The 13,277-nt window shown below is 35.1% G+C and overlaps 3 protein-coding genes across 3 annotated transcripts in view; 1 reads left to right on the top strand and 2 right to left on the bottom strand.

The window, feature by feature from the left end:
* Positions 1–13,277, bottom strand: part of LOC124454030 — an 84,605-nt gene that overhangs the window by 55,799 nt on the left and 15,529 nt on the right. The gene's annotated exons all lie outside the window — the stretch shown is intronic.
* LOC124453983 (E3 ubiquitin-protein ligase Mdm2-like) lies at positions 3,624–4,871 on the top strand. The gene is made up of 4 exons (XM_047004799.1): positions 3,624–3,630; positions 3,718–3,925; positions 4,100–4,158; positions 4,540–4,871. Exons 1-4 carry the CDS (start codon positions 3,624–3,626, stop codon positions 4,842–4,844), a joined length of 579 nt encoding a protein of 192 aa, XP_046860755.1. The 3' UTR covers positions 4,845–4,871.
* On the bottom strand, positions 11,767–12,394 carry LOC124453982. Its single transcript, XM_047004798.1, has 2 exons — positions 12,144–12,394; positions 11,767–12,048 (listed from the first exon to the last, which is right to left on the bottom strand). The coding sequence occupies exons 1-2, from the start codon at positions 12,392–12,394 to the stop codon at positions 11,835–11,837; spliced, it is 465 nt and encodes a 154-aa protein (XP_046860754.1). The 3' UTR covers positions 11,767–11,834.

Genomic DNA, 13,277 nt, shown 5'->3' with positions numbered 1-13,277 from the left:
CAATTATATCCTTCATATTGAACGTCAATATGTGATGTGCTCAAACATGTTCGTGCGATGGACGTCAAGATCAGAAATATGTAATGAGAATTTTAATGATAATCATACGACGTTGAGACAACTGCCACGACTGTCACAGAATCTTAAGTTCTTAACTTAACTTAATAGGAGTCGAACCAACTAAAATCACATCTATGGGCACAATCACAGTTGTTCAATGAATCTCTAAGTTTTTTTATAAGTTTTTCCCTTCCATATTTGTTACAAATTCCCATAATTTGCCACTTTAGGTAAGTTGTTAATTTTCTGTTAAAAACGTAAATTCTCTTTAGCCATGATATTTTAACAAAGCATGTTAGCGTTGTATACAGCCACTTAATAGTATCTACAAAAGCATGTTGAACTTCGCAACTTCGAGAAGGTTGTGTTTTTAGCAAAGTAAATGGATCAAGCCAGCATTGAGCTTGTTGGAGAAAGCTCACAACTTACTTACAGGCGTAAAAGAAAACGACGAAGGCGATGTAAAAGGCATCCACAGGGAGGACCTCATTCACCAACTTGCCGTGGAGACAAGACTGAAAGCACTCCGAACGTACCAGCTCTGGTAATGTTTTTTTCTTCGTATGTATACATCCCAGAATTTGAAACTATTGTAATATGGCCTCTGTTTTTGTTTATAAGTTTCCGTCCAGACAAACATTCTCTATCATGGCTGATAATTTGGTATTTATTGGCATATATATGCTTGTGTATGTATTGCCGTGAATGATTTGATTTCTACAATTCTACTCTCATCATGCAATACATGTGAGATGGTACTCGTTTGCTGTGGGAATTCTACAGTATTTTTTTTAAGTAACTGACTTCTGATTAACTTTTTGATTTTTAACACGCCTCCCTTGTTTAAATAACGAAGGATATTTCGTGATAACTCATAATTGAAACGTGATTTTTTTCGCACAAACTATAATACATACTATTGTTACTGAAAATTCAGGACTGTACAAAACACAAAAAGTTTTTTGTAAAATATTGAAGATTAATATAGTTACAGTTAAATTCAGTTTTAAGCACTTAACCCATTCACCTCTCTAGCGTTTATGTTAAGGGTTAATTCTCGGCCATTTGTATGATGTAATTTAATATGGAAGTAGCTACAATCTAAATGAAACAATATGTTATTCATAGGTAAGAGTGCTACCAAAAATGAAACCTATCTTGGATTACCTTGTTGTGAAAGCTGACACTTTCACCAGAGCTGAGGTATAGCAGATGGTATTTCTTGCAATTAGTATTCTATATTCATATAAAATGATAATGGTTGTATTGTAGACTTGTGCTATATAGTCTAATAGCTTTGTGCAAGTTGTGCACTTGTGATTACAATTTATAAAATGAACACAATGAAACGTGTGCGCTGATTGGTCAAGAGCTGTGTTGCATTAACCTGTGCAAAACACATTTGAGCTCAAGCAATCAAATCAATCATAATAATCAATCAGTCAAAGAGAATTTGCAAATCAATCATGAATACAATTTAGAAGAAAAATTAAAACGCTTACTTTAAATTTGTCTGTTTCGCATTATTGTTATTTTATAAAAGAAATAAAAGATGTTTTTCGTGTTTGTACTGGCTTATGAAAATATCAGAGACGTTTGGGAGAAATCTTGAGCAGGTGCAAACCTCGACCTTTGGTCTCGGGCTTGCACTAATCAGCCCTCAAGTTCTCCCAAAGGTCTCCACGGTTTGCATAAGCCTGTGCAAACACAGTAAACATCTTTTATTTCTTAGTTGCAATGACGTATGGTATCATATAATATTTTGTATTTTTGGAAGTTGTAATATACCTCAAGCACTTTCTATCAAAGCTTTTGCTCTCTGTATGGTGTGCTGAATAAGCATATATATTTTCAGGTGTTGGGGCAGTTGACAGAATATATTCGAAGGAAGTGTTTGTATGATCCTGCTGATCCTCATAAAGTGTATTGTGAAAACGATGAATTGGAAGAAATATTTGGATGCAAGCAGTTTTCATCTTCCAATGTTTGGTAAGTAGAATTAACATGAACAGATATTCAAATGGTATTCCAAAGAGCTTTGCTATGTTTTGTAAACACAATCTAAAGGGCATTACAAAATAGACCTTCAGTTTTTGTTTTCATCAAGAGACTTGTGATAGTGTAGTCACACAGGGGACAGATTAATGTCAAGAAAGTGCATTGTAAGGTTTTATAATTGAAAGTTCACAATGTTGGCAAATGTATCTTCCAACTGCCACAGCTCTTAATTGTTTCGAAATTCATAATTTTCAAATTTTGATCTAACTTAGCGATCTACTTCTACAAAATCTTGAGAGTTTTCCATCAGCGAGGGACTCAGAAAATGCTCATTCTTTCAAACAACAAAGATCCATCGCTGCTTGTCGGTCCGTATCTTTACAATCTACATCCTCAACAGAAAGTTGCCCTTGCAGTGATAGTGACTTGCAGTCAGCAAGTGATCAGGCCTGTTGTAGCAAGCCATTGCCTCAACCATCTGTGAGAAAGAAACGAGAATTTGAATATGATGTTGCATTCACAGGTTCAATGACATTTTACTTTTTTGCAAAATTTAGTTCACTGTGTTTTATCTTATTAACATAGAAATTGAGGTGATCTTAAAGAATAGTGAAACCCGATGTCAGATAGGAATACATATGTGAATTGAAGCAAGGCCGTAGCTAGAACATTATTGGGAGGTTGTATTTTCATGTATTTGATTGTGCCCAAAACCTATTTAATTTCAAAGAAATTAGTTGGGCACAACTGAATAAGGAATATATACCCCAGGCCCCAGTTGAAGTTCTAGCTATGGCACTGGATTTTCGAAGCATAGTTCTTCAGTATTTATTTTGAAGAGCAACATTTTGAATATTTTTTTTAAACAACAAGGAAGGATATAGTCAAATGAGTGCAGAGAAATGTATTTTTATTTGGACTTCCCAAAATCACCTGGATGTTAAAATTACAGATATATATATATTTACTTCGATTTCGTGAAAGTTTGCCAAAAACAAAGAAAAGTTATGAATTTTAATCACACATTAAATTGTTTATAATTACGAGATATATAAATTGATTTAGCATGTTTTTGTTCATTTATATTTTGAAAAGGCATAAATTGATGACGTTTGTCAACGTTTTTACATTGTTCATCATAAATGTTGATATCGGACACGGTTCTAAAGACACAAACAACAAAGAGGAAGTCATTAACAAGGCAGAATATGCTATACATTATCAAAGTATGCGAGACAATTCTACAGATATTGTAACGGATACATCTGATGATTTGTTCTTTTTGTATGGTGAGTTAAACTGCTTTGCTTTGTGCACCTTAGCACTTTGTCACTTTCATGCTTGACTTTGTTCCATCGATGGCATTGTGTAGAAACTGAAGAAGAACGAATAGTACGACCGTTTGAAAGTGACATTACTGATAGTGAGGTTTTAGTAAACCATGGATCAGAGAACGATACAGTCAGCAATGGTAAAGAACAATTTTTATCGGAATACGAACCAATGTCTTATAGCGAAGAAGAAAGACTGGTGTTAGAGCATGGTACGAGTTGTTTTATGACTAAATGTTTGGTTTTAATTTGTTTTTTCTGAATTACTTCGAGTGTATACTAACTTTATACTTGTTTGTGTTTATTGAGTTTTCGTGTTTGTTTTCAGAAACTGAAAGAACTTCATGTAGTCAAGAGGTTGACGAAGGAGAAGATGGCGGAGATGAACTTGGAAACAGCGATAGCTCAGACTCGGAAATAGACGAAGAAGATAAATGGCAATGTGAAGCCTGCTCGGAAAGAAATCACCCGATGACTCGACGCTGTCGACGTTGCTGGTCTAAGAGAAAGGATTGGTTTGCTTCCACTTTGGAAAGGTAAAAAGATGTTTGTGTTACGATCTTCTCGTAAGGATTGATTATTCTTGATTAGACATTTTGGGATGTAACATCCCATTGTTGAGCTCGTGCTGGCACCTTTACCATTATCTTGTTTCATGTGTGTATACTGTGGATTTTTTGTAATAAGTTAGGATTGATTTGTTATTTTAGAACTTATTCAGATCCTGGTCAAACTCGTCGCGAAAATGTTCGAATAGATCAGGCAAATGGTATGTTGTTTACGATAAACTATTTTGCAGTGATTTTGTTCTTTTACCCTCTATTCCTACGTACAGTACATCCTTTCAGTTTTCCTCTTGCATCCAGGATCCCACTTATCTTTACGGCAGATTACTTCGTGCGAAACCATGAATTCCACAGCAAATTTTCTTGTATCTCGGATTTCAACTCGGTTTATGATTCGAATAGGAGATACACGTGACAAAACGAACTCGCGCATGGACTACGAAGGCTTTTTTAGTTATTAATAATATGTCAAAGGCTCATTTTTGAAGGCTCGCAAAGCAAAATGGTCTCACTGAACAATTAGTCATTGCAAAGCTTTTGATCATTGAGGTTGAATTGTGCATCTTCTTCTGTGTTAAATATAGTGTTACACTCAGTGTGTACAACTTCGTCAACCAGCCAGTTGAATACGGTTGTTCCACCATCAACAAACCATACTCCCCCCGTCTCCACGACTGTGGCCAATGAAACTGCCTCGGACTCAACTGATGGCCATGATCGAATGAGGTGTTTCCTTTGCTACAAGGAACCGCCCAATGGCTGTATCGTTCATGGTATGACCGGCCATCAGGTATGCTGCGTTGCATGTGCTCGGAAACTGAAGGAGTCTAATAAACCCTGCCCTGTGTGTCGCAAAAAGATTGATAAAGTTATAAAGAATTATATGTAACTGGGAATTGTTTAATTATTGCGCTGTTGGACCGTGGTTGGCAAAGCCAGGCCGACTTTCACTCCTGTTGTGCAAATGTTTTTTCTCATTTCATTGGAAAAGCAATGAAAGGCTTTAGTTTTCTCAAGTAATTAATAAAACATGACGTAAAATTTGGAATGGTTTTGCCACCGATTTCACGAAGCTTTTTATTTTGACAATTTGACTGGAATGGTATTAAACCTGAGTATTTCACATACATGGAATGTTGTCCCATGTCACATATTGTCCCCTTTTCTAACTGAACACCTCATGTAGAGATGTAAAGGTGTGTTAATCAACGGCTCATACCAGATTGTTTGCCATAAATTCCAAAGGGCTATTGATGTATGAAAAGCATTTTCTATAAAGTAAAAATGTCTTTCTATGTATGCAGATAAACCTTGAAATTTGGCAAAACAGCAAAGTATTTTTCATGATCACTAGGTAATTTTTCTGATGATCATTATAATTTCTAAACTAAATTATTTTAGATTTACATTTAAACAAGCTTTGATCATATGAAAAGATATTTATCATAACCAGTAAGCATGACACATGAACCAATTTTAACATTCATGTAATTATATAATTAAAGACATGTTGGTTACATTCTGCTTGTATTTGCAAATACAATGCTACTAGTGATTGCTATATAGCACACCTTGCATATACTTACAGGAGATAATAGTCTAGTGAAATGCCTAATAAACATTTATGGCATTAAGCTGTCCTTAACTGCAAATTTTCACTCTGATAATTTTGCTTAACCTTTGGCAGAAAAAAATTTTGAGTTTTTTCTCAAAAGGTGAATTTGCTGGCACTGATGTGGAGATGGGTAAAGGGTTACAATAAACTTGCATGGTTTGAAGTCTGAGCTTTTCTATATCTATGAACTGTCACTTGTAGTACCAAATTTCTAACTTAACTAAACTCATTACATAGAGGTTTGAATGGGGGTCTCTAGGGGGGTCTATGCCTGACAACTTGGTAGAAATTTTTAAAGACTATATCTGTTTTTGAATAGCATTATTGTAAAATAAATTTTACGTTCCTAGACATGCTAATAAGCCATATATTAGGCATGATAATGAGCCTAAATATTTGGCAAAACATTCAAGTATTGTTCACTTCATTTTTTTTGAAAAAACGTAAGCAAAATGTGTTGTTTTACGCAAAACGATGCCCACAAATACATTTTGTATTGCTCTAAAACGCTGAAAATGGCATTTTCAAGGCTCTGAAATTCAAAATTTCTCAGGGAGAATGCCTCAGACCCCCAGGTGCGGAGCGCCTTCGACGTTTTATGACTGATGTTTGAAAATCCTAGATCCGCCCTGTGCTCAAGTATGATCACATCACATTAAGTGAATGTCATCGTGTGCTACGTAGGTAAGTGTAATTTGTACGTATTAGAATACAATAAATTGTTGTGATGTGGTTGTACACAAAATAAAGAGGGAAATAAAGTTCAAAACAAAAGCAATAAGTCATCCAGTAATTGATCTATTATTAATAAAATTACTCATTATGATATTCGAATAGTTCAACAGGTTCATATTTGAACCTATATTTCACAACTAAGAGTGTCAAACCAAACACAGTTACTTACCTTCGCACGACGAACTACACACAATCAAGCAGTTCGGTTTCGAGGTTTGTATTGTATCCATTTACGGGTAAATATAACGCAGTTAGCTCAATATATATATATTATTTGTGAAACAACAACTACACTTATTCAAAATGGAAGGCACACTCGGACATCTAGCAAAAGTAGGCGCATTCGGAAACTTCTTACGAAGATGATTTCCGACACCCGAGGTTTATTTTTCGTATTGCGTGGATTCTGCGTGTATGTGAGCGATAAATATCGCTGCATATAAAAACAACAGATAGAAAAATGGTCGTGGTATTTTGAAAAGACTATTGATCAAACCAAACTTAAAGGTAAGCGCAGTATATTGTAGTATAATATATATTTATAATATTGACATGTTATTCGACATAGTTGCATTCAAGTAAAAAAAGACAAATGGTCTCCTGTGATTCTTAATCATTATTGTGATCAACAAAATGGAAATGTATAGCAGTTTAGAATTTAAAAATTTTATACCCTTACACATTTATTTAACTTTAAATGTGTTGAAACCTGAAAGCATAAAGCAAATTAAAGCACAATTTATTTTGAAATTATTTTGCCCACTGGTATTACATATGTAAGCTCTCCATCACTTGTTCTACAGTATAAACAAATCTAAATCAACTTATCAAGAAAGGTAAGATAACATTGAAAATTCTAGACATTTTATTCTCCATTTCTCTGGTTTTTTGTTAGACGATGGTTTGATATCACTTTATGTACTAAATTTTTGACATATTTTTTATAGAATATAATCTTGCCAATTGTGTTTTATGCTTTGCATGTGCCAGTGGCAATTTGTTAACAACATATTCATGTAGTATAAAGGGAAAATCAGTAATAGTCATTCTACATTATATATGTAACAATTTTAATGTTCAAGGTAACTAAGTAACCAAGGAAACTAATTACCATCTTAGATATGTATATTACATATTTGTAAAATAAAATCTACAAGTTTTTGCTGTCGCTATTTGTACATATTTGTATATATATCAAAAATGGAAAGTTGCGATTAGTCACCTTGAACATTGAAATATTGATAAAGGGGTTACTTTTTGTGTGTGCATGCACACATGAATGTACATTCACATATATATATAGCGCGAAGCACCAAGTTGAAAGCTCAATAAATCATTAATAAAAATCCAGAGAAACTCTTACAATTGAATACAAAATATAACAATTCTTTCTATAGTTACAACTTTGAGTTTCCTCTAAAGCATTTTATTCTTTTGATTCATTATACGCATTTTGGACACTTCCAAGTGACATTTGTCTTGTGGAAAACTGAATCTGGCATTGTTGGTGAACACTTTTTGTGGAACCACTCCAAGCATTTGTCACACTGAGTACACCATAGGTCTGGGTTTTCAAGATCTTTCTGGTTCCATGGCATTTGACAGTGGCACATCAGTGAAAATTTCAATTTTCTTTGGATTTGACTCTTGTCATCAATTTTCCTTTTCTTTGTCGAAGGGAAAGGAGTGAACTCATATTTTTTCAGACAACTCAACAAGTGTGATCGCATGGAACCTTCATTATACATCAAAGTTGTTGGATCTTGGTTAAAAAGTAATGACACAAGAAATGCAATTGCAAACACCCCACAGTCAGGGGTCAGCAATGTCGTTTCACTTTCATTTTACTTTCATTAAACCTGTAGTATTGCATTAGCAGATGAATAATACATCTATTACCGTTCTGTTTTTCTTCTTTTGGCTTGAATGCCTACCTACCCCATGACGACAATCGTAGACCCTATGGTTCACTTGAACAAACGGTATATGGTCAAATGGAAGCTGGCCATCTTTACACCAAACCTTGTGAGATCTAACATTTTTTCGATTAAAAATAGAATAAGTGATTTCATTTACTTCAAATTAAACCATTATATTCAACATTACTGTGTGATTTACGTGGCTGTATTCTGTACACATTAAACGAAACCTTTTTAACGAAAAACTGTGCTTTGCCTCTTGCTCTTTTTTAGACTAAAGTACTACCTATGAGTTGGTTTTCACCTTTTTTGCCATGAGTGTAGTTTCCCTATTCCTTGCTCGTTCGACACACAACGACAGACTGAGGATAGTAAGACTCAAATGTGCATGGATATTATAGTACTTCTTATATTAAAGAATATGACAACATTCAGGTTTCATATAACAGTTTGATCTGGACAACAGAAATAAGGAAAGCATATAGATCGATATAGATTAGTTATATTTTGAGAGAAAAAAAATACAAACCTGTGTTCCCAAATCCTTTTTTTGTTTTTTTTCCACAAAAATGAGTTGTGCTTGCCAACTCGTACTCTCTAAGGAGACTTTCTGCTTCCTCTACATTTTGCACAAGTCCAGAGCGTTCAGACAGTTTGATTATAATTATAAATAAAGAAGTCGCGGCTGAAATGTCAATACTTTCCATATGTATAAAAATATGTGCTTGTTCTTATAAGAACAGTTTACCAGCGGAAACATAAAGAGAAATTTACCTTCGTTTGTTTTGTGTGGTGATGTACAATATGCGGAGACTGTTTACTATTTTAAATTAATTCCATTTTCCCGCGATAAGTTTTATCGGAGAATCCACGCAATACGAAAATAAACCTCGGGTGTCGGAAATCATCTTCGTAAGAAGTTGCCGAATGCGCCTACTTTTGCTAGATGTCCGAGTGTGCCTTCCATTCAAAATTGGAAGTCGTGATTCAATTCATGAAGACCAATGAAGTCTCATATAATCATAGTCGTCAGCTTCGTCCCCAGTCTTTCTACAGACGATAAACACGGCCAAAAACAACCGGGAAGAAAGCGATGGAAAAAAGTCGCAAAAATAGTTTAAGAAAGATTTACATTTTTTGAGTTTTGTCCAACTCGTGGTCGTGTGTATCAATATTTTTACAACAATACCTTAAATTTAAAAAGCCACAGGGGCGAAAAAAGAACGCGAATTCTATCTTCGTAATGTAGAACATAACAAGAAATGAGGAACGGTGGGGGTAATGTTACACATGCATACTACATATTATTTAGCATAAAATTGCAAACAAGAACAACAATCTCAACATACTACTGAAGATAGTAAATTTTAATATAAATACTAAATATTAACATTACCATTTTGCTTAATTGATCCCTGACGGCAGCGGTAAGGCGTGTGGGTCAACCTCTTACAACCAACTTGCACTAAGCGAAAATGAGAAAGCTTTTTCCCCCGACATTTTGATCCTTTTTCTTTCGCCAACAAGGCTAAACCATCATTCAGAACTTTCTCCAGAGTCTCGGATTTCTTCTTTTTACACGCTGTATATCAAGGTAGAATGAATAATAGCTTAATTGTAGTTAAAATTTGCCTAATTTAATACACAATGATTCCATTCCTTTTGAACAGCAATATCTATAATATGGTGAATTCTTACGTTTTGGTCGTTTTTCCGCCATGTTAACTTTTCGCGGGTGCGCAAAACGTATTGAATTTGGATAGTTACGGAGTTTCCCTTGGATTGATGATTATTATCTATTTAAGCCGTTTTGTCAATTGATGCTATTCATCTATTTAAGCTTGAGACTGTGTTGAACAAGGCTACCGCGCGCTTGCCTTCGGAGCTCAATTTGAACATTTGCGCATGCGTTAATCTAGATTTGGAGGCTTCTTATTCGAGGAATATCGAGAAAAGGCAAGCGGCGCTTCTAAGGGCGCCGCTTTAAAGCGATTGGTCAACAGTCTTGTACGCTCGCAATTTTAAACACATATCAGCGCGCGAATAATATTCGATATTCAACACATTGGACATCCGAATTATTCACGCCGTTAATGTTATCGTTTATTAAAAGATGACTGAGAGCGAAAGGTAATGTTCTGATTTCTAATTCAAAGTAGTAGGTGCTTTACTGGTTATTTTTTTATTTTCTGCGCACAATGTTCGTAAACAAGCAGGGCCGCAGTCTGCAGAGATATCGAAATGCACGCAAACGTGTGTTGTGGTAAAGTATGACTAGCATTATGACCAAAACACTATGCTCTTGTCAGTCTTGTGTCGTTGAATTCGTAAATTAATGACTAAAAATAAAAGGTACAAGATACTAAATAATAAACACGACTCTCCGATATTCTCAAACGTACGAGTCAGTGCCAGACACATTTTGAAGAACGGGAGAACACGTTGCCATGACGTCATTATACCAAAATATAAACATTAAACAACGCCATAGCCTCAGTTTGTAACACACCGTGCCAATTTTGTGCGCGAAACTGGCTGTTCTTAATTGTTATAATCACGACTGCTACAATACATTTCGCGCCTATTGTCTTGCAATTTATGTATGTAGAAGATATTATCTGTAGCATGTAATACAAGATGATATTGACAAGAGCTTCCTTTTGCGTAGTAGTTTTGATATTTGTATCCGGTAGATTTTAGCGTTATATATAATATAAGTCTCGTTTAAGCTCCGAACGTGAGTTCAATGTACTAGAACGCTATTAAATTTTGTGATTATTTTATTCACTAGCGAAGAAGTTATTTACAACAGTCGCAAGTGTTCTATGTGTTAGAATTTATTTACAGGCTTTTATATATTTGGTTAAAGTGGTACTATGACGAAAATTTTGCCTCTCGTTTTTTCATAGATTAATAGTGTATGTAAAAATGTCTTCTGGCGAAATTTTAGCGCAATGTATTTCATGCTGCTCGAGTTACGTAGCGATAAAACTTGAACTTTAAGAGCCGCCATTAAAATGCGCCATATTTGAATTTTCAAGAAGGAAGGTGCTTGTGACGTCATAGTCTTAACTCGCGGCTGTTTACAATATAACATTATATACAAATAGAGATTTATAAGGTTGTATAACTCAATTTTTAACATGCCTTCAACACGCTGTGTCGTGCAAGATTGCAGTAATAAGTCTGATAGAAGTACAGGCATTTCATTACATAAAAGCACAAACGACAAGTCTTTGAGAAGAATTTGGGTTAAATTTGTTCAGAAGAAGCGCGCAAACTTTAATCCGAGTTCGCGCAAAATTCGATTTATGATTTGTTCGAATCACTTCTCGGATGATTGTTTTGAGCGTTTATTCCATTTGGGTGGTATGACTAGACGGCTCAAACCTGGTGCCGTACCTACTATTTGGAAGAAATCACAAACACTAACAACGTCAAGAGACCGGCGTCAGGTTAGCATAAGTTGCAATTATTACATACTTACACATATTGCAGATGATAAATTTTCACAATTTGAGAGAACCAATAATACATCCAGGCAAACTTTCAATATATAATATACATTTATACTAAGGTTTTAAAGGAAATACAAAATGAAGTGTCTGTATCATGCGATGACCTTGGTCTTTAAACCTAACGAAGCTGCTTGAAGAACAAATTCGTTCAGGCAAACTTCGTTAAAGCCAGGGTGATCCAAAATGCATGTCCTTTCATCGACTTCGAACTGATACATTTTACCACGGCATTGCTCTAATTCCATGCAGCATCGGCACTCTTGAGGGTTGACAACAAGATCCAACGAACAATGGCCACATTCACACCTTTAATATTGGCCAAATTGTATGTTTCCATAAAGTTATCATAGCTAACGGCAGACGATTCAGATCAAAGTAACACACTAAGAATGACATCTTACCATGAAGTAACATCAACACGGGCATCAAAACGATCTTGCAGCATGTCCTCAACCTGCCGTTCTTTCGCGACTGCAGCTTCGTACTCCGCAATTTCATCGGTCGAAGCAAGCGGTTCAATATTATCGGCAAACGGCAAAATTTCCGAATTAGATTCGTCCGAATTTGCCGTCATGAATTCCGATAAAGAAATCGATGAGTTTGTCTCGATCGAAGACTCAGAAAGCAAGCTAGATCTCGATGAATTTGACATTTTTTTGCTCTATTTATGTATTACTTTGTATACTTTCCAATGTGCGCTTCTTGCCGTGTTAAGACTATGACGTCACAAACTTTGCTGATTGCAAATATTCAAAATGGCCGATTTTAATGGCGGACATGAAAATTAGACATTTCAAATGTTCATAACTCCCTCGTTATACTATTATTTTTGCTTAAATTTTACGAAAGCAATAATTGATATGTGTTTAAACTATTGAATGCTAAAATCGATGATTTTTTAACGTTCAGTTTTCGTCATAGTACCACTTTAAAGAAGGTGCAGTTATTACACAGCGGATAATGTACTTGAAATTTGAGTAGTTTTACGTAATTATAAAGTTAAGTGCGTAAGTTTAAGTAGCGCGTTTGAGTAAGTGTAGGATTGGCTATTTCCTCTATTGCTATTACATGAATCTAGATGAGTAATGTACGCACGTTATGTAGTCATGTAACTGATGTAAGGTATAAATAAGATTGATGTTCCTATAAAATATATAGCATAGGAATTTTCATCCTTTTATGTTCTACTTCTACAAACGACTTTATATCACAATACCACATGTAATACTTTTAAACCGTAATTGTGATTTATACTCTATAAAAGTTTTTTGAATTTTTTAGATTTTTTCAATACTGTTTCAGTCATGACAGATACATTTTTTTCGACAAAATACTCCCAGAAATCGCGGGAAATGCGCTCCAGTAGCCCTCAAAATTCAAAAATTTTCTGGGGGAGCATGCCCCTGAGTCAGGCTAAGCCGCGAACCGCGAACCTCACCCCCAGCGCTTGCCTATTAAATTCGGTCACCGCACGCCACTGATAAACAATAATTAAGACCTTACAATTATTTATTGTGCCTAAAGATAACTTTATC

Source organism: Xenia sp. Carnegie-2017, unplaced genomic scaffold (assembly GCF_021976095.1).
Source record: "Xenia sp. Carnegie-2017 unplaced genomic scaffold, XeniaSp_v1 HiC_scaffold_29, whole genome shotgun sequence".
Taxonomy (NCBI): domain Eukaryota; kingdom Metazoa; phylum Cnidaria; class Anthozoa; order Malacalcyonacea; family Xeniidae; genus Xenia; species Xenia sp. Carnegie-2017.
The sequence above is the reverse complement of the archived record's forward strand: the minus strand, read 5'-3'. Positions and strand labels throughout refer to the sequence as shown.

What these genes read in the sequence shown, in the direction of transcription:
- LOC124453982 (XM_047004798.1), bottom strand. Translation starts at nt 12,394, where the DNA reads ATGTCAAATTCATCGAGATCTAGCTTGCTTTCTGAGTCTTCGATCGAG. An exon ending in CGTGTTGATGTTACTTCATG is followed by an intron (nt 12,049 to 12,143) that starts GTAAGATGTCAT and finishes CCAATATTAAAG; the next exon opens with GTGTGAATGTGGCCATTGTT.
- LOC124453983 (XM_047004799.1), top strand. An exon ending in TTTGCTTCCACTTTGGAAAG is followed by an intron (nt 3,926 to 4,099) that starts GTAAAAAGATGT and finishes TTGTTATTTTAG; the next exon opens with AACTTATTCAGATCCTGGTC. An exon ending in TCGAATAGATCAGGCAAATG is followed by an intron (nt 4,159 to 4,539) that starts GTATGTTGTTTA and finishes TGTTAAATATAG; the next exon opens with TGTTACACTCAGTGTGTACA.